The following is a 20,075-nucleotide window of genomic DNA, read 5'->3' as shown; positions in this document are numbered from 1 at the left end:
GTTGAACATCTGTTTGTTATAATTTTTGTTGTGACTTTTATCTGGATGAAATGATACATCATAGAGCAACAATTTTTGATTCAAAGTACCTCAAATGAGCTAACTTACAGAATGTGTCCAAATCCAGACCAATGACACCTGAGGGAATGACATTTTGGAAAATTGATTGCTACAGTGCTACTGGCTATTGCAGCATTGTGGTTGCAGTCACATGACCTTCATGTTCAACATTTTGTGATAGCTTTGCAATTCTCACTCCCCCCCCCAATGTTGACTCATTAGGTGACTCTTAAGGAAGTAATAAATTTAAGGTGCATAAAAAAAAAGATCAGATTATTTTTATTGTTTTATATCTCCTTCTCCAACACACAAACATGCACATCTATCTACACCCCATCTTTGCTCAGGAACTCAAGACAAATACATAATGCTCCATCCTCCTATATCTCTTCACAATAAACCTGTGTGCTAAGTTGGACTGAACATCACCAAGTGAGCTGCTATGGCTGTAGATGGAGTAGAAATTTGATCTCTCTGGTGTGAGTCAAGTACATTAGCCACCATATGTTAATCCTTGTCATCCTGTTTCATTTTTCATCAGCTTCCAATTCTGAAACTGAATGTAGGCCAGTCCCTTCTTTGGACACTGAGATCAGATAGACTGGTCCCTATGGAGAAATCCATCTAGCTGGAGAGGTAATATCATTATTGCAGCAATAGTGATGCCTAGTTGTAGCACAGCCCATTTAAGGTTCAAGATACAGCCCAAAGTCAATGAAAATGCTTTGCAACCTCAAAAAAACCTTTAATACTGCAAATTTGCTTTGACATGCAAGGCTTATTGTCTGGGATCACAGCTCCAGGATTAGGAGGAAGAACTTTGAATCTGTAGACTGGACTTGTTGCAATATATGTGGCAAGAATGAAGTCTTCGGGGAATTTTAACCAATTGCAGTTGTGATTTCTATTGGTTTCTACCACTTGTGAAAAGAGGAAATGATCTTGATATGAAGAATTCATGCTTCAAAAAGTCATATTTTTGGAGAAAGCTTGTCAAGTTTCAGTTGAAGAAAAACATGCAGCTGAATGAGGAAGAATAAAGAAGTTTTGATTTCTTATTTGGATATTCTGAACAAAATTCAGAAAATTTCAAAATGATGAAATAGAATTGTCTGAATATATGTTCCATCAGCAAGAACTGTAGAAGAATATATACAGATTTCATCCACACAATATTTGACAATCTTGCAGAATTGTTTTCAAAGAAACCTATCTTGGTTCCTCTCAATGAAATGATAATAAAAATCAATTCCACATACATTAGAAGCTTCCCTGGAATGGTGAAAGAATATTGTTCCTTCAGTGCTATCAATGAAGGAACTAGCACTACTCAATTTCCAACAGAATTCCTTGATTTGGTTGAATTGTCTGGATTGGCACCACATAAACTGGAATTGAAAGTAGAATGTCTTGTAATTTTAATAAGAAACTTGGATCTTTCATCATTTTGCAATGATGATAATGAAAGAACTCCACAAGAATCTTATTGTAGCAAAGATAAACAAACTTTGGTGTGTTCAAAAATGACATTGTCATGATTCCTATTACACCCAATTTTATTAGAAAGTGAAGATATCTGTCTTCAGCAGACACAGTTTCCAACGCAGTCATGCTTTGCTGTCAGTATACATAAAGCATAAGGAGAAACCATGGAGAATGTTCTGATTTATCTGGAGAAACCGGTATTCCAGCATAGTCAGCTGTATGCTGAGGAAAAAGAAGTAAAAATGTTAAAGAATGGCATATCAATCATAAATGTTGTCATCAAAAGAGTTCTTTGTTAAATAAAAAGCATCTATATTTTTCTTGTTATGCATGTTTCTTCTGTAATAAAATGATGTTTTCTTCTTTAATTCTAAAACCAAAACAATAGTAATCCACCAGTGGTTATTCTATTTTTCTGTGGTGGTAAGAAAATATCTCTGAAAGGATGACCCCATCAGTCATGGGTTGTCTAGTAGCTCATAGAATCAAGAAAGATAATTTAGAATGAGAAAAAATTACCTAGTTTTAGAAAAAATAGGTTAAAATAATTAAATGTTAAGAGATTTCCCGTATCAACTAGCAGTTTAAGAGATTATGAAATGATTCTTTAAAAAAATACTAGATAAGAATCTGTCAAGAATGCATCATATGTATTTTAGAAATGACCTTTAGATTAAATTAATTTTAAACTGGTTCTGACTTTGGTTTTATCAACTTTTCTTCATAATTTGAATGAAAAAAAAAAAGAAAAGTGCAGCTCTTTCTTAATATTGGATTTTTAAATGAAATACTCTGAGTGCTAAAAAGCAAAGTGTAGAAATATCATGTCTTAAAACTAAGCTGTGAAAATGTACCTCCCACATAATACATTTGTGAGTAATAACAATTATCTTAGTTTTTTTTTTCAAGACATGAGTTGGGAGATCTATATAGAAGTTTAATCACCCTGCTTTTGTACCATGTTTCCCTGAAAATAAGACAGGGTCTTATTTTCTTTTGAACCCCGAAATAAAGGCTTGGCCTTATTATTGGGGGGTGTCTTATTATTTTGGGGGTGGAGGCAGTGAGCATGGGATTGAATGTCCCATCGCCGCCGCCACTTCCCCTCCCTATTCTTTGCGCTGGCCGAGCCACTTGATGTGCCGCTGCCCTGACGCGTCCCGCTGCCACCGCTGCCTCGTAGAGCAGGACTCTGCAAAGCTTGTTGTGCTGTTGCATGCACGAACTGTATGCAGGTCTTACCTTTCAAGCCCCATGGTGTTCCTCACCGTTGTGTCCAGGGAAGCACGTTGTAAAAAGAAACTATTGAACTCGTGAGAAGGGTTTTTTACAATGTGTTTCCCTGGACACAATGGTGAGGAACATCACAGAGCTTGAAAGGTAAGATGTGTGTCCCGCTTCTCGCCCACCCCACTTGCCACCCCCAAATTGCATCCCTAAAGGGGACGGGTGGCTAAGCAAGGGGCAGGAGCCCTGCCATGCCTGATGAGGGGGGGGAGAAGAGATGGCAAGGGGAGCCATGGCTCACTCCATGTGTCTTGCTTCTCCCCCACCTGTCAGAAATGAGTCTTTGTGAGACTCATCGTGCCGCCGTCACCTCGTGGAGCAGGACTCTGCAAGGCTTGTGCCATTGCATGCACGAACGGCAGCACTGCCACAAGATTTGACATACCAGCACAGCCGTGAGTGGTAGGACACCAGCTGTACCGGTATGATGAAGCTCGCAGTGGTGCTGGAGTTCGTGCGTGCAATGGCACAACAAGCCTTGCAGAGTCCTGCTTCACAAGGCAGCGATGGCGGGACATGTCAGGGCAGCAGCGGCCAGCCGCTTGGCCAGCACAAAGAACAGGGAGGGGGGAGCATGTCCCCCCTTCCCCCCTGGTCTTGCCTCACCTCATGTTTTTGCATGGCAAGTAACCAGAGGAAAGGGCGGGACTGGCTGAACATGCGTGTAAGTAATTGGTGGGGGGATTATTTGGGAGGGCTTATTTCAAGGATGCGCTGAAAAGCCCAATTGGGCTTATTATCTAGACAGGTCTTAGTTTCGGGAAAACACGGTAGTTGTTTCACTTTCATAATAATAGCACTGACCATTTAGCTTCAAAGTTACCTTTGTACTTTCTTTGTGCTTCTGAAAATGATTTACCAGTTGAATCACTGCTTTAATAATAATGTCACAGTGAGAAAATGCACGTATCTTTAAAAGCAAGTGGAATATATGAACAGCTAGATTTGAATTGGATCGACCTATGATTGCCACCTAGCATTAAATTTAACCTTAAAGTCATCTCAACTTATTTCATAAGATTGGCGCAATTGCAATATTTTGATTCTGAGGTACATGGAGGTAGGATGGAATTTCAACATAAAACACACGCAGAATACAATAACATGAACAGACATGCCAAATATATATGGGATGCCTACAAACTATGAGTGCAATTCAACCCTCTTTTCCTATTTCCCAGAATTGCTAATATTTCTTACAACCTTTGATCATGACTGTAATGCATAATGTTTATGACTACCGCAATAGCCATTGACACAGATTAAATCAAGAACTTCTGTTTTTTATTGGGATTGAACTAATATTACCGAGAAACAGTACTCTCGTTCATTTTGTCTCCTGAATACACAAGCAATAGAATATTATCATACTTTCGATTCCAATCACACGTAGTCTCATATAACAGTGTTTTAAATGAGTACATTTCCTCTCAGAATATCAATCCACTCCATAAATCAGGTTTGTCTCAGCAGGTCCTTTGATGTTCCAAAGATTACTTTCTATATAACAAAATAACTTTAGGAATTCTACTTGAATAGTCTGTAGCAATTTTAGATTTCTCTAAAGTTCCTCTTTTGTCACAGACATACATTTTATATAGTGGCCTTGTATTGTATTTTAAGCGAGGGGAAGAGAAAGATAGATCAGAAATAATTCCTGATTCCTAATTATCAAATACTACTTACTAAAAAGCTTTTCCTCCCTAAATTAGGGTGCTGAAAAAAAATCTTGGGAAAAAAAGTTTTTTTATCAGAAAGTCTGGCTCTCAAGGAATATCATATTCCTTAATTCTTGCTAGTTAAATTGCCTACCTATTTCTGTTTGCATATATTAGGCTAAAGTGTAGTCAATGTGTAGCTCAATGTATTCCATGAACCCAGCCAATAAAGTGAATTCATTAAGTCATGATTAATTAAACCATGGGTTATGATACTTTGAATCAACCTTCTTTTGGCGTCATCTATATTTATCAGTGATGACAGTTAGAAAATTTGGAAGTTACGCTTCTAATGAAACCAAAGAACACAGGATGGGGAAGCCTGCGTCATATCATCAATACATAATACTATAATGTAGGCTGGGTGATTTTTTATTTACTGAATTGTTCAACAATTCAATCTTTAGTTACTGGCTAAGTACATAAATCAGCCAGTTGTGATTTATTCATTAAACCATGGTTAAGCTAACCATACCTTACTGAAATATAAACATAAACATAGTGACCTCTTGTGAATACAGGTAGTCCTCGACTTATAACCACAATTGACCCCAAAATTGTTGCTAAGTAAGACAGTTAAGTGAGTTTTGCTCCATTTTATGACCTTTCTTGCCACAGTTGCTAAGTGAAGCACTGCAGTTGTTAAGTTAATAACAAAGGTTGTTAAATCAATCTGGCTTCCCCATTGACTTTGCTTGTCAGCAGGTTGCAAAGGTAATCACATGACCCTGGGACACTGCAAATAGAAACCAGTAGCCGAGCATCCAAATTTTATTCATCTGACCTATGGATATCATGGTCATATGTCACTTTTCTCAGTGCCATTGTAACTTTGAATGGTCAGGAAAAGTTGAGAACTACCTGTACTACTTTTTATGGCAATCAGTGGTATAAAGCTCCAATGATTATCTACAGGGCCATGCAGATGACTTTGTTCAACACCTGACAAAGTCATTTGGATTTGTTCCCAGTTAGATTCCATGTGTTGAAATGTGCCCACCAGGTTTCCAAGCATTTCATCAGCCGAGGTCACAGGGGAGGGGAGGGGGGGTAGCGGTTATTATTAAAGAAGGTCTGAGACCGAGGGAGGCCACTGTTCCTCAGACGGCCAGCTGTGAATCCCTCCTTGTGAAATGGGGTCATGGGGTTCAGATGGGTTTGCTGATCACGTGGCAAACAGACCTGGCTCCCTGCCACGTGGCAATAGCCCTGCCCAAGCTACTCAACGTCATTGCCGTGGTGGCAGTTGATACCCCCAGGCTTATGGTCATGGGGGATTTCAACCTGCCATCCATGGGTGAGATGTCTGAGGTAGCTCGGGAGTTCATGGCTTCCATGACAGCTATGGACCTGACCCAGTTAATTCATGGCCCTACCCACACGGGGGGAAATACGCTGGATCTGGTTTTTGTCTCTGGACAGTGGTTGAGTGATCTTGAGATAGGGGATATAGTCACCGAGCCCTTGTCATGGTCAGATCACTCTCTCCTTCATCTCGACCTTCGAACCGCTGCACCCCACCGCAGGGAGGTGGAGCCAGTAAGATGGTTCCGTCCCAGGCGCCTGATGGAACCTGATAGGTTCCAGATGGAGCGTGGGCCATTTCCTGAGGCTCTGGCACATGCCTCAACTGGAGACCTAGTGGCCGCCTGGGATAGGGCGGCCGCTGGAGGTCTGGATTGGGTTGTGCCTTTGCAGCCTCTGACCCGGCGCCGATCTCAATTGGCTCCTTGGTTCTCCGAGGAGCTGAGGGAGTTGAAGCGCTGGAAAAGACCCCTAGAGAGTAGTTGGAGGGCCAGTCTTTCTGAATCTGACCGGACACTAGTAAGATCCCATATTAGGAATTACCTAGTGGCGATAAAAGCAGCGAAATGTAGTTATTTTGTTGCTCTTATTGCGTCATCAGATAACTGCCCGGCCGCCTTCTTTAGGGTGACCTTCTCCCTGCTCCATCAGGAAGCGTGGGAGGACCCCTTGGAGGGTAGAGCCAAGGATTTTGCTCAGTATCTGTATGACAAAATCACTCAGATTCGGGACAATCTGGACTCCGACTGGGTAGTCTCAGGGGGAGGGATTGGGGCAGGTCTTGAGAATGTTATCTGGGATGAGTTTGATCCTGTGACCCCTGAGGACGTGGACAGGATTCTGGGCAGACTGAACATGACCACTTGTTTATTGGACCTGTGTCCTTCTTGGTTAGTGCTGGCTTCCCGGGAAGTGACACGAGGCTGGCTCCAGGGGATTATAAATGCTTCGTTGGGTGAGGGTGACTTTCCCACCACCTTGAAAGAGGCGGTGGTGAGGCCTCTCCTCAAGAAGCCTTCCCTGGACCCAGCAATGTTGGTAAACTATCGTCCGGTCTCCAACCTTTGCTTTGTGGCAAAGGTTGTTGAGAGTGTGGCTGCGCAACAGTTCCCCCAGCACCTGGATGAAACAACGTATCTGGATCCGTTCCAGTCGGGCTTCAGGCCCGGGTACAGCATGGAAACGTCACTGGTTGCGTTGGTAGATGATCTCTGGAGGGCTAGGGACAGGGGGTGCTCCTCTGTCCTGGTCCTGTTAGATCTCTCAGCGGCTTTTGATACCATCGACCATGGTATCATGCTGCACCGGTTGGAAGAGTTAGGGGTGGGAGGCACTGTGTTGCAGTGGTTCTCCTCCTTTCTCTCTGACTGGTCGCAGTCTGTGTTGACAGGGGGGCAGAGGTCGACTCCGAGGTCCCTCTTATGTGGGGTGCCGCAAGGGTCGGTCCTCTCGCCCCTCCTGTTCAACATTTATGTGAAGCCACTGGGCGAGATCATCCGTGGTTTCAGGGTGAAGTACCACCAGTACGCTGACAACACCCAGCTGTACATCTCCACCCCAGACCACCCCAACGATGCCCTTGAAGTGATGTCCCGGTGCCTGGAGGCTGTGCGGATCTGGATGGGGAAGAATAGGCTCAGCTCAACCCATCCAAGACCGAGTGGCTGTGGTTTCCGACGTCCCGATATAGTTAGTTGGTGCCATCACTGACTATTGGGGGCGAATCATTGGCCCCCACAGAGAGGGTGAGCAACTTGGGCGTCCTCCTGGATTCACGGCTGTCTTTAGAAGAGCACTTGATGGCTGTGACCGGGAGGATTTTTCATCAGGTTTGCCTGATTCGCCAGTTGCGTCCCTTTCTGGATCGGGACTCCTTATGCACGGTCACTCATGCCCTCAACACCTCCCGCCTGGACTATTGTAACACTCTCTACATGGGGCTCCCCTTGAGGAGCATCCGGAGGCTCCAACTGGTGCAGAGTGCGGCCGCGCGGGTGGTAATGGGAGCGACATGGCGCTCCCATGTAACACCCCTCCTGCGCGAGCTGCACTGGCTCCCGGTGGTCTTCCGGGTGCGCTTCAAGGTTTTGGTTACCATCTTTAAAGCGCTCCATGGCTCAGGACCTGGGTACTTGCGTGACCGCCTACTACCACCAATAGCCTCCCACAGGCCGGTACTCTCTCATAGAGAGGGGCTCCTCTGGGTGCCGTCAGCCAAACAATGTCGACTGGCAGCCCCCAGGGGGAGAGCCTTCTCTGTAGGGGCACCTACTATCTGGAACGAGCTCCACCTGGAGATACGGAGGATCCCGGATCTGTGCACCTTCCACCGTGCTCTAAAGACCTTTTTATTTCACCAGGCAGGCCTGGCCTAATTTTCTCCCTCTTTTTAAACAATTTTAATATTTTTAATATCTTTTAAATTTTCAAAGTTTAAATCTGTTTTAAATTGATTGGGGTTTTAATCTGTCTGGACCAAATTATTTAATTCGATTTTATTTCTGTTTTTTAAATTTTGTATGTATGTATTTTATTGTTGGCTGTTCACCACCCTGAGTCCTTCGGGAGTAGGGCGGTATACAAATCAAATAAAAGTAAAGTAAAGTAAAGTGTGGTACAAGTCCATGTGAGATGCCTGGGGAAAGGTTTTCCTCAATGATCTGGGAATGGTTTGACCTTGTTGGACCTGAGGAAATGGGCAGGGTCCTCAATGCTGTCAGTGTTACCACCTGTCAGTTAGATTCTTGTCCCTCCTAGATACTAAGTCTCCAGCATTGCTAAGCATCCCTCCTAGATGCTAAGGTTCAGGCAGTGATTAATTCATCATTGCAGGTGGGGACATTTCTAGGACCTTTTAAGGAGACCCTGGTTTGCCTCCTTTTTTAAAAAAAATCACATGTCTCACCTGTCTGGACAATTTTCGTCCTGTTTCCCATCTTCCTTTTTTAGGGAAAGTGGTGGAAAAGTGGTTGCTTGGCAGCTTCAGAGGGTCCTGGATAAAATGGATTGTCTGGACCCTTTCAGTCAGGATTTAGGCCTGATTATGGGACAGAAACAGCATTGGTTGCAATTGATGATCTTTAGTGAAAGCAGGATGGAGATAATGCAATCATCCTCACTCTTGTTGACCTCTCAGTGGTCTTCAGTACCATAACCATAGTATCCTTTTAGGTGGCTATGGGGGCTGAGGCCAGGTGGCAGAGTCTTACACTGGTTGGCTCCTTTCTCCAAGGCTGGTCCCAATCAGTGTTAATTGGGAGTGAAAGATCCAGCCCACAGCCACTCTCTTGTCGCATGCTGAGGGCTTGGTACTCTCTCCACTCCTTTTTTATATGTACATAAAATCGCTGGGTGAGATCATCTGTCCTCTTGAGTTGAGGTATCATAGAGTTGAGTATCATCAGCATACTGATATCTCTACTCCTAGTGAACAAGTGATGCTGTTGTTGCCCTCTTGTGGAGGGAAGCTAGAAGCTTTGGCTAAACCCTGGCAAGACTGAATGGCTTTGCGTACATAGAATTTCAAGATCCCGGATTTTGACATCCTCAGGACTGGAATAGGTGGCACTATCTCAGACAGATCCAGTCCACAACTTGGGGGATCTCCTGGACTTGCAACTCTTGCTCGAAGACCTTTTATCAAATTTCAGGTTGTGCGCCAGTTGTGGTCTTTCCTGGAGCAGGAGTTCCTGCACCTAGTCATTCAAGCTCTAGTCCTCTCATGTTTGGACGACTGCAATGCACTCTACATGGGGCTACACTTGAAAAGCATTCGGAAGTTACAGCTGGTGCAGAGTGCAGTGGCGTGGGTAGCTTTTGGGCTCCCAGACTGACCCATATTACACCTCCATTCCATGAACTGCACCGGCTGCTGGTTTGCTTCCAGGTACAATTCAAGGTGTTGGTTATCACTTTTAAAACACTTCATAGCATGGATCCAGGTTCCCTGGGAAACTGTCTCATCCCAATGGGATTGGCCCGCCCCACGTGCTGGCAGAGGAGGCATGATGCATCAAATTTCCTGGATCAGCCAGGACATTTGGCCTGATGGGATCCAGGAGTGGAGCCTTCTCTGTTGTCACTCTTGCCCTTTGGAACATCTTACACATACACTCCTCAGAGGGAGGTTGCTCCCACCTTTCTGACCTTCTGCGGAAGTTTGAAGACCTGGCTCTGACAGTTGGCCTGAGGCTCCAATGGGGAACTGTCACGCTAGAGGTGATTAACAACAGACCTCTCCTCTCAATAAATCCTCCAGCTCATCCTACTCCCTCTCCCCCCATCTTTTAGTTATAGCTGATAATTTGTATTTTTGTAGCATTTTATTCTTATTATATACATATTTTTGTATACTTTTATTCTAACATTATAAGCTATCCAGAGTCACCCGGTTGTGAGATGGGCGAACAAATTTAATAACTAACTAAATAAATCTTTTAATTATTTGAGTTGTATTGTATCCTATTCACGGCAACCCCATTTTCCCAAAGAATGATAGAGAAGACGTAGTAGGATACTGATGAATGGGATAGATTACAGTTAAAAGATAAGGGGATTTCCCAAGAGAAATACTGTAGGTGAGTGGAAAGGTCAGAGAATCAGACTTCTACCAGTCTGATTCCATTTGCATATATCTAAATGGAACTTTCTATATTTAGTTCATTTGTCTGGTTTCTGATTCTCTGTATTTTAAAAGAGAAACAGTATGCGTATTTTATATGTGTGTGTATGTGTGTGTGTTAAATTTAATTTTCACTGAGAATACTCGGGCTACGTGGTGACAAATAAGTAGTTATTATTGCTATGCATAGACAGCAGGAAAGTTGACAGAATTTTCCTGTTTTATGTTGAGTCAATTGGATAAGACATAATTTTTACATAAAGATAATAGAATTGTGAGTTCTATTTAATATATCACAACAAAAATTACTCTGACTCTGTAATTTTCAGATATTTAAATCCAGGGTTTCCTAGATCTTAATCAGCTACTGATATTTAATATAGAAGAAACATTAAGAAGGAAGTACTTATCATATATCCAGCACGTTTCATTTTTTTTTTTGTTTCTATAGATATTTGTATAGAAACGTCTGCATGGAAGAAGTTGTTTTTTAAAAAAAATTCATTAGTGGTAGGTCGGTTATAGTTTGGCAAGAATATAGGTGTATATTTACTTCTAATATATATATTAGAAACATATGCTTAGGCATAATAATAAGAAATTAAGTTATTCCCACAAGTGTCCTTGCCAGTTCTCTTGGTAAAAGACTTTTTATTATGCCTATTCATTTCACTATTCAGATAGCGGTTTTTTCAAATGACTCCTGACAAGTTTGGCTTCAGAGCTCAAGCCTGCTTTTGTGTTATGTCATTAGAATTTGTTACTAGGATATGTTCACAAGCTGCCATTTCTTCACGTTTTCTGGTGCTCTTTTGTACATGCAGTCTGCAAAGCTGAAGATGTGATATCCTTTTTTCTGCTTATAATTTCCTATAAACCACAAAGCGTATTTTCAGTGATAAATGAATTCACTTTTAAAAAGCATGTGTGGACATCATGCACACATAGCTAAGATCAAGTTTCTAGTTAAACATATAAAGAACCACTTTTAAGGCTTGAAGGATCTAATTTTAAATAATGAGGGTGTCACAAATTCCACTATTCACAACATATGTTATAACTCATATTGCTGCCAACCATATGTCAAAAACGATCACAGATTTTTACTCTGGAGGTTCTGATTAGGAATTAAAGCTATGACCAAAAGCAATTATTTGAAGTAATCATTCTAGAAGCCTAGACCAACTTTGAGTTGGTTTACACACTAAAATGCATTATGGAATCAACCTTACTATAGCTCAATTTCACAAAGCTCCAAATAATATGAATATATACATCATATGAGGCAGAAGAATCCCATGAGAATGATCAATTCTATATCTTTCTGAAATCTTTTCTCATTGTTGTCATTCCAGTAATAATAAGCTTCTTCATGCATATAATAATCAAATTAAAGCCTCCTCTACCCTGTAACTAGCTAATGTGTTTGATGATGATGCATCAAACATAGGCAAAGGACAGCCTATGTAAAAACATCACTCATATTCAGGAATTCTACACCACGTAGATTCCAAACATAATCCAACAAGTATAGGTTCTTCATTAAATAAATCCAGGTCTAATGTTTACCTTTAACGTAGGTTTCACTCCAATTTTTATTTAATATATTATACAAACTAGGGGAGCTATAACAAATATGGAAAAGACAGAAAATTTGAGAAAGTCCCAAACTGGTATCATGATTCTCCAGAGTGAAGTGTTACTAAAACATAAGATTTGTGATGGGATAGACCAAAGGCCATTATAATCAATATTCTGTCAGAATAGATAATAAGGTATATGTTTTTGAGACATGAATGCTATGTTTCACATTAACAAGTATTGAGGGATATGTCTCAGATATTGAAGGTTACACATAGGTATCTACACCTTACACTGTATTAATCTGTCCCTTTTCAAATGTCATATTCAACAGCCTTTACTACTACTTATCTCTATTTCTATTGTTTAACTATGGTCGGTGTAAAAAGCTATTTACTGAATATAGATTTGTGGAATGTTCCCAGATTCTAGGGTTAGAAAACAGGGGGGATGGGGATCCCTTTTCCTTATGCAGATGCTTAATTTTATATGTCCCTGCCATGTTCTTTTTAAAACTTCATTTTGTTTTCTAAAAAAGAATGCTAAAAAGGCCCTAAACTGGCAACCTTTCTTTCCTAAGAAGGAAATTGTTACAGCCCCTTGATCAGATTGACTGTGCCTGCCATATCCTTTTTGATATGGAAACTTGGTTATAGTTCATTCATTGCTGAAATACATTCTAAACTAGGGACTTCCTCTTTCCACTTTTCTATCCTTTCCTTTCACCTAGTCCTAGAGAGCTCTGTGTCATTGTTTAAAAAGTTGGTTCTTATATCTGCTTATTGGTCAGCACTTTTGAGACACTGTTGTAGGAGGATTATCCTGGGGTCATCAAGAGTTAAATCCCTTCCTAAATTATTCTGCATTAGTAAGAGAACTATTGTTTGATGATACAAAATAACATTTTTCTTAAAGATTGTATTGCCCTACTCCACCTATTATTCCAAGTGGAGTAAGTTCCATGGAGATGAGGCCTTTCTGAACTCTGTTGATATCACCAGGGCTAAATGGTCTAATTCTACCACACTACTTTCTAGTATGCAGAATCTGTCTATAAATCAGAACAGTATAGTGTATTATATCTATAATACAAGAGATCCCAGATTCATTTCCTGCCATTTCAGGGCAGAGCTGGAACCAGTACTTTCTGACTTCTGGAGAAATGTTGTCAATGCTTTATTTCACATATTATAAAATACTATATTTTGTTAAATCATGGTAAGCTGGTTTTGTATATAAAGCCAAACTAAAATTCAGCCAACAAGAGTTAATAGTACTGAGATAAATAGACCAAATACTGTGACTCAGTAGAAAGTCTGTGTGTTGCCAGTAACATGTGTAGAATGTTTAAAATGAAAAAAATACATAGATATATAGCAAGACAACTGTATCACACAGTTGGTCTACCAAAGTTGCTTTGGTGAATGTACAAGTATATATTTACTTATATCTCTTATTCTATAAGAGTTGCAAACTATATTGGCCTTACACAAAGGACACTTCAGTGGTGGGTTGCTACAGTAGCGGCGACGGCAGCTCTACCCAACCACCCAGATGCTTCTGAGCATGCGCAGAAGCGTTGTGCCTGCACGAGCAAAACGGTAGCAAACTAAATTGAAACCCACTACTGGGACACTTCAGTGCATTGATTAGGACTTCAGAGTCTTTATACTTCAGAACAGTACAGGTAGTCTTCGACTTGCAACCATTTATTTAGTGACCATTTGAAGTTACAACAGCACTGAAAAAAGTGACTTACAATTGGTTTTCCCACTTATCACTGTTGCAGCATCTCCATGTCATGTGATCAAATTTCAAGCACTTGGCAGTTGGCATGTGTTTATGACAATTGTACTTTCCCAGCGTCATGGGATCATCATTTATAACCTTCCCAGTCAGCTTCTGACAAGCAAAGTATTATATAATATTTTCTAATGTCAAAACTTTCTCTGTTTTGAATTTTAATGCTTATCTACCCAAGGCAGCATGACTAGTAACAACTGAATATAGGAGCTGCAATCCAAAATTTATGAGCACCAGGTTGCTTACCAATACATCAGCACAATTGGGTGATCCTATTAACTAATATAGCTGCAACCAGAGACTATTTAATATAAAAGGCTTCAGTATTAATTAATCAGGCCAAAGGGACATGTTAATATTGACATATTTTCCTAACTTGTATGAAATTAAACTTATAAGGTAATGTTTATTTATTTGGAAGCAAACTTTAATATGTTCCATAAACTTCCAAGTAAACAAGGCTAGTGCTTGCTGAATAATCACTTATATATATGGTTGTACACATATATTTAAAATTTAGTGAAATTTCAGTGAAATTTGCTTCCAAGATTTTATATACATGATAGCATATACTTTTTTAATTTTTGAATTTAGTATTCCATACATTTCTGTGTCTTTTCACCACACACATTTATTTAAGCATAAATTGTATGCACAAACTGATCAAGCCACTCTTTTCTTTCTGCGCAGCTAATAGTGTGTGCTTGGTAGTACAGGAATGTGTCACAGTAATGCAGAGAGCAGTAATGATGTCAGCTTGTTATTTACTTTCCAAATCTGAATGACTGAGCAAGGCGAAAGGAGAACCAATCCGCCACAATGTGACCCTGCAGGCAGAAAAAACACAGCACTCTCACCAGTAAGAGATTGGGGGATGGGAAGCACATGTAACCAGGGTAATGTTGCATCATGTATTTGCACTGCTTTTTGCACAGCTTCCTTTTTCTTTTTCTGTAAAATGACTGTTGTAATTCAGAAAGCTCTGCCAGCCTAGAGAAAAATAAGAAAAGGAGGATTAATTCAAGACAAAGAACATCTATCTATGTCAGGGCTAAGTGTAATAATACCTATTCCGCTGAATAACAGTTATGGAGATAGCGTAAGTCTACATTTAAATACATTATAATTATATCATGGCAGCACTGGTTTTCATAAAGTATATAAATATTATGGGTTGTCCCCTTTTTTTTAACTGAATTTCCAAATATAAAATACTGAATTTGCAAAAGCATTGTATTCTGATGTCCTAGTAGGTTACATTTTATTTGACACAAAATTACTTCTTGACTTTTAGAAACAGGATGTAAATAAAAGTATCAGATTCTTTATCAAAATTTAGCTGCTTAAAAAAGCAGTCTTAATGTTTTACACATTATCCAATAGTGTATTACATTATTCTCTTATTAAAAGGAGAGTGAAAATAAGATTGATAAGTAACACTGGTCCATAGGAGATTGTGTAAACATAGATTTTACTACCCTTTGATCGAATTTCTTTTCTTTCTTTTTTTTACTCCACAGGACAAAGAATTAATTTGAACAGCAGAAAGCTGGTGGGGTGGGCAAGAATTCCTTTTTGTGGAACAAAACATTTCAATTACCCCTAAAAGTGACTAAGGAGTTATTTCAGGACACTGCAATTGGAAGAGAAATTCATTTGAGGGTGGGGGTAGGTGTTGATGTTTTTGTTGGTTGCAAATCATTAAGGCAGAACTGCTGATAAACCCACCGCATCTCCTCTCTCCGGGTTTCCTCCTTGAAGATCAATATGCTGATTTCCACCAGCAGCTCCGGAGACCACTTAGTCAGCCGGGTTCTGCCAGCTTTTGCCTGCTGCTTCGTTCTCTCGTAGAGAGTTGCAGCAGGGAGAGGCTGGTCCTGGACTTCCACATGCACTTCGCTCTCCGAGCACATTAACTTGCTCACGAAGTCATGAGCATGAGCAGCAGCACCACCACCACCACCACCTGACCGCCATTCTGCACCCCGAAACTTTCCGTTTTCCTGCCCGCCACTCTCTCGGACTTCCTTTTGATCCCCTCCGCCACCGGAGTGGATGTGGTGGTAGTGGTGGAGGTAGAGAAGGAGGAGGAAGGGAGGGGGGAGAGAAGAGCTACCAGGGCTGCTCGAGATTTACCATCTGCTTCACGATCTCGGGACCTCAGGGTTGGAAAGAAGAGTTACACCATGGGCTGCCTGTGAAAGGAACTTGGCTTACTCGGGGCTTTGGCAGAAGTTGAGACTTTCCTCGGGGGCTTCCTGGAGGGCGAGCCGGGCCTTTCTACACGCGGAGGGAGGTGAGTTTTTCCGGCCGGCCTTTTGGGGACTCCCTAAGAGAAATTGACAAACGAGGGTCGGCAGCGCCGAGAACGCCTCGGGAGGGCCATGTTTTCCAGCGCGATTTCAACTTCCTTCTGTTTCCCCGGCCGTAATGGATGGGCGGTTGACTATTGTTTATATGGGTGGACGTTTGCGCCTCACGTTTCGGTGGCCTTCGAGCTGGGTTGGCCCTCTGACTCCCCCGCTCCCCCTACTTTCCCAGCAGGATGGGCTGCGTTTCCTTGTGGCAACCCCTCTCCCCCCCCAGGCTTTGAAATGGGCCGGAACAACTCTCCGGGCCTTGCGTTGAACGCACCCCCTGGGCGGGGGTGCCGATTGGCCTCCGGGACCCCTCATTCGATCGCAGGGACCTCGGGTTGATATTTATTTCGTTTCGTCTGGTTTAAACAGTATCGCTGCAGAGTGGGGGGAAGGGAGCTTCCGTGCTTTTTTGGCCGTTTGCCTTGGCTAAGGCTGAGGGAGGAGGACTGCGGCCAAGGGGCCTGTTGAACTTGGACCCGGGGGGAGGGGGTGCCTTTTAAACTGAAATAAGCGGTGGGGGTGGGGACGTGAGCGCGGAAAATGGTGTTGCGGTTGTGTAACCCCAGCATGGGGGAAGGGAGCCCCTGAATCAGCCTGTCGCTGAGGCCGTTCCTGAAGTTTTCCCGGGGTGGTGTGGCCAATAAGCCCTTGGGGGCTGCCTAGTGAAGGACAACGTTTTAGAAAAGCGCTCGGCTGCTTTTCAGACTGCAGCCTTAAGACCTGTTGCATGCTGAAAGTTCAGAAAGACGGAGAGCCCTCTTTATGGGGACCTCATTGGTTCACTCCTGCAAATGACTTCCGCACGTTGGCTTTGTCTTCTTTCTCTTCCGTTTCCCCCTCCCATGTTTTGTTTTGTCCCAGTAGTCAGCCTATTTTCATTTAGGTTGGGTAGGGGGGAGTACACGTTATTCTTGCCTCTATGAACCCTTGGCCTACTTATTGACATGGCGGGTGACTCATAGAAACAAAAAGAATCACCTATCCTCCACTTTCTGCCAAGCTTTTCTTGAGCTTATAGCTCTAAAGCTGCATCAGGTAGCCCTTAAATAGTTTAAGGTGTGCACATGTGTGATCTAGAAACTGCATTTGCGGGGTATATTGGCATAGACTTAATTGTAAATAAGCTTTATAAAGAAGGGTTTTTTTTTTTTATTTCAGATGGCTTATGAAATGAAATACTGTCTGAAGAGAAAGGTCCAGTATGGAAGTTTTAGTTCAATACTTTTCATGATAGTTTCTCCCCAAAGAGATAATAGAAGTAACAGCTTGTCAGAGCTCTTTCTGTAGTGGATTCAGTATGATAGCTTTTTTCTTTGATTAGTTATTAGTTGATTTTAAACAAGACCTTTTCACAGAGTAAAGACAAAGTTAATGCAATAAACCTTTCTTGCTATATCTCTGTGCAAGGTAGATGTACTTCTTTTTTAGGCCAGATGTAAATAATGTAGTGTCACATTTTTCAAAATTGATTTATAATTTCAACTTTTTGTCAACCCACATGGTATGAGGCCTGATTCAGAAAGAATGTTTATGAAGTCCAGGAATATAATTAGAGTTTGCTTATTTTGTTACTTTTTCCAAAACAGCAAGTCTACTTCAGGTTTGTTTACATGTTTGGTGATTCCCAATGGCTTTCTAGGCTCAGCTGCTTGCAGATTATTTTGGGTCACTGCTACTCCTTGATGTGGATGACTGATCAAACTTCATCTAGTCAAACTATCATCATACTGTTTACATAGACTAATATCTTTAAGAAGCAATACTTTAATTCATTTTGACTTTGAAGTTGTATGAATAAGGAGCTGACATGTTGCTGCGAACAGTTTATAGTTGATAAAGAATTTCCAATTTTTTCAAAATACTACAGTATTAAGTAAATACTTAAAATTAAATAGTATCATAATTACATTGCTTAACTTCCAACATAACTCTCATTCAGAGAAATATATCCTTCTTTAAAGGATATAAATCACTTCCCAGTGAATGTCCAAAGCAGTAGAAGTATTCTAACAAAAACAGATTTTTTGTCTCCATGAAAAAGCAACTAAGTATATTATAGTTTAATGTTTTCAAAAATTTCTTTTGAGTAAATGGACTGTTGTCTATGAAAACCTATGTATAATCTTATGCATTTTTAGTCTTTTAGGTGACACAGATTATTATTAAACCAGTGAATACATTCCAGTCAATTTGTTTTCAAGTGAACATTTCAAGTATGTGAATTGGATGCATTATCTCAAGTTATACTGTGTGTTGGTGTGTGTGATACTTTTTGCTGAGTGGTAATTCTGATAAGTTGCTGAGTGATTCTGTAAGATTGAAATAAGTCTTAATTGAATATTTACAGTGCTGAATCATTTTTGGCTATGTACAGTATTGTAATTTTATACAAAATAGTATTTATTTAAATAATTTGGAGAATGAACTTTACCATAACAATAAATTACTGCTCTATCTTCAAAACTACTTGTCTATTTTCAGAAAGTAACTGAATATATGTATATGCAATATTGTTACAAAAATCTGAAATGCCTTTATCAATATGGAAAAAAGACTATTACTGTCTTTTATGTTTTATTTAAAAGAGACAGTCATTCTTTGTTGCATCTTTCTAGGGGAACTGGTAGAACATAGTGTTGGCAGCTAGACTGCCACCTGTTCAGTTTAACACTGATGTTAATAAGGAAGGCTATTTTTATAAAAGAAGTATGGCTATCTGCACTTCATTTAGGATTTGGATCCATTTTTATTCATATGATTCTTGTATTTATTTAGTATCAAATATTGTAATAGACATGCAACAAATTGCAAATTGAATGTAGAATATTTAATAAAATGCTTATATGGTTACATGGTTTCATTTTGAACAGAACATTTAAATCTGTGGGAGACTTCCAATGCAGCATAGTTTTTCTTGTTGTGGAGCAGAGAAAAGTAGAAGTGTTGATGCAAGGGTTCATCTCTAAAAAAAGAAATGTGCCCAGAATATTGTGGGACACTGTTAATAGCATGGAAAATGACACCAGGAACTTCAGAATAAAAACAAGAACCATACTATAGAAATTAAGAGTCCTAATCCACCCTTAGACATGGAAACTGACTGGCTGATATTGGGCAAGTCACTCTACCTCAGTCCAACTTCTCAAATAGTTGTTTTTGTGGAGAAAATAGGAGGATTATATATGTCACCTTGAGTTGAACAAGAAAATGTGGTATACATATGAAAAATGAATACAACAAAATAAAAATGGTTTCCCTAACTCCTGGATAGAACATCTTGAATAAACTCTGCTTTGTACATGCCCTTCCAGGAAATACGACATTCTGGATCCAAACTGTTGCAATTAATGGTATACAGAAGGGATGACTGGCATAATTTGTGTATCTCAATTTTTCTTCATATTGCATTATTTATTACTCTTAGAAAATATTGGAAATATTGGTTGGAAAATATTCCCAGTTTTCTTGAACTACTTTTTTTCAGTAACAAAAAAATCTAGGAGCACTTGTCCTTAAACAGCCAATATTGAGAATTTGTTTATATATAAAAAGAGCATTTGATAAAGAAAATACATGATAAACAAAATCATCCAGATTCTACAACTGAACTCTCTTAAGGCTGCCTTCATTCTGATTGAGATAGTAAAAACAGATTTTACCTGACATATTACATGAAAGCTGGCCTAGTATCCAATTAGCTTCTGAGAAAATTCTGTGCTCTAATTTGTAACATCTAAACTGCTTTTCAGTAACAATAAAACTATTTTAAACAGCTCGCTGAATGCATTTAACTGTGTTCCATATGTGGATTGATGGAAAGTCAGTAGACATCATTTTTGAGGTTCTGATATTATG

The 20,075-nt window shown here is 40.5% G+C and overlaps 2 protein-coding genes across 3 annotated transcripts in view; one reads left to right on the top strand and one right to left on the bottom strand.

Annotated features, from left to right (window-relative positions):
* Positions 1-324: 324 nt before the first annotated feature.
* Positions 325-15,773, bottom strand: LOC148113508 (uncharacterized). The gene is made up of 3 exons (XM_087871451.1): positions 15,589-15,773; positions 14,718-14,850; positions 325-1,767 (listed from the first exon to the last, which is right to left on the bottom strand). Exons 1-3 carry the CDS (start codon positions 15,771-15,773, stop codon positions 1,681-1,683), a joined length of 405 nt encoding a protein of 134 aa, XP_087727577.1. The 3' UTR covers positions 325-1,680.
* The window catches only part of TBL1X (transducin beta like 1 X-linked), a 162,610-nt gene continuing 158,221 nt past the window's right edge, over positions 15,687-20,075 (top strand). The window contains exon 1 of one of the 2 annotated variants that reach the window (XM_034435697.3): positions 15,687-16,156. The gene's annotated coding sequence lies outside the window, so the exon portion shown is untranslated. The remainder of the gene's footprint in view (positions 16,157-20,075) is intronic. The other variant, XM_034435702.3, reaches the window with a different exon arrangement.

This window comes from Pantherophis guttatus, chromosome 5 (assembly GCF_059756535.1).
Source record: "Pantherophis guttatus breed Tessera chromosome 5, ASM5975653v1, whole genome shotgun sequence".
In the NCBI taxonomy this organism is placed as follows: Eukaryota; Metazoa; Chordata; class Lepidosauria; order Squamata; family Colubridae; genus Pantherophis; species Pantherophis guttatus.
Note: the sequence above shows the minus strand (reverse complement) of the source record. Positions and strands in the feature narration are given on the sequence as shown.

What these genes read in the sequence shown, in the direction of transcription:
- LOC148113508 (XM_087871451.1), bottom strand. Translation starts at nt 15,773, where the DNA reads ATGTGCTCGGAGAGCGAAGTGCATGTGGAAGTCCAGGACCAGCCTCTC. An exon ending in ACCCGGAGAGAGGAGATGCG is followed by an intron (nt 14,851 to 15,588) that starts GTGGGTTTATCA and finishes ATTTTTCTCTAG; the next exon opens with GCTGGCAGAGCTTTCTGAAT. An exon ending in CATCCCCCAATCTCTTACTG is followed by an intron (nt 1,768 to 14,717) that starts GTGAGAGTGCTG and finishes CTTTTTCCTCAG; the next exon opens with CATACAGCTGACTATGCTGG.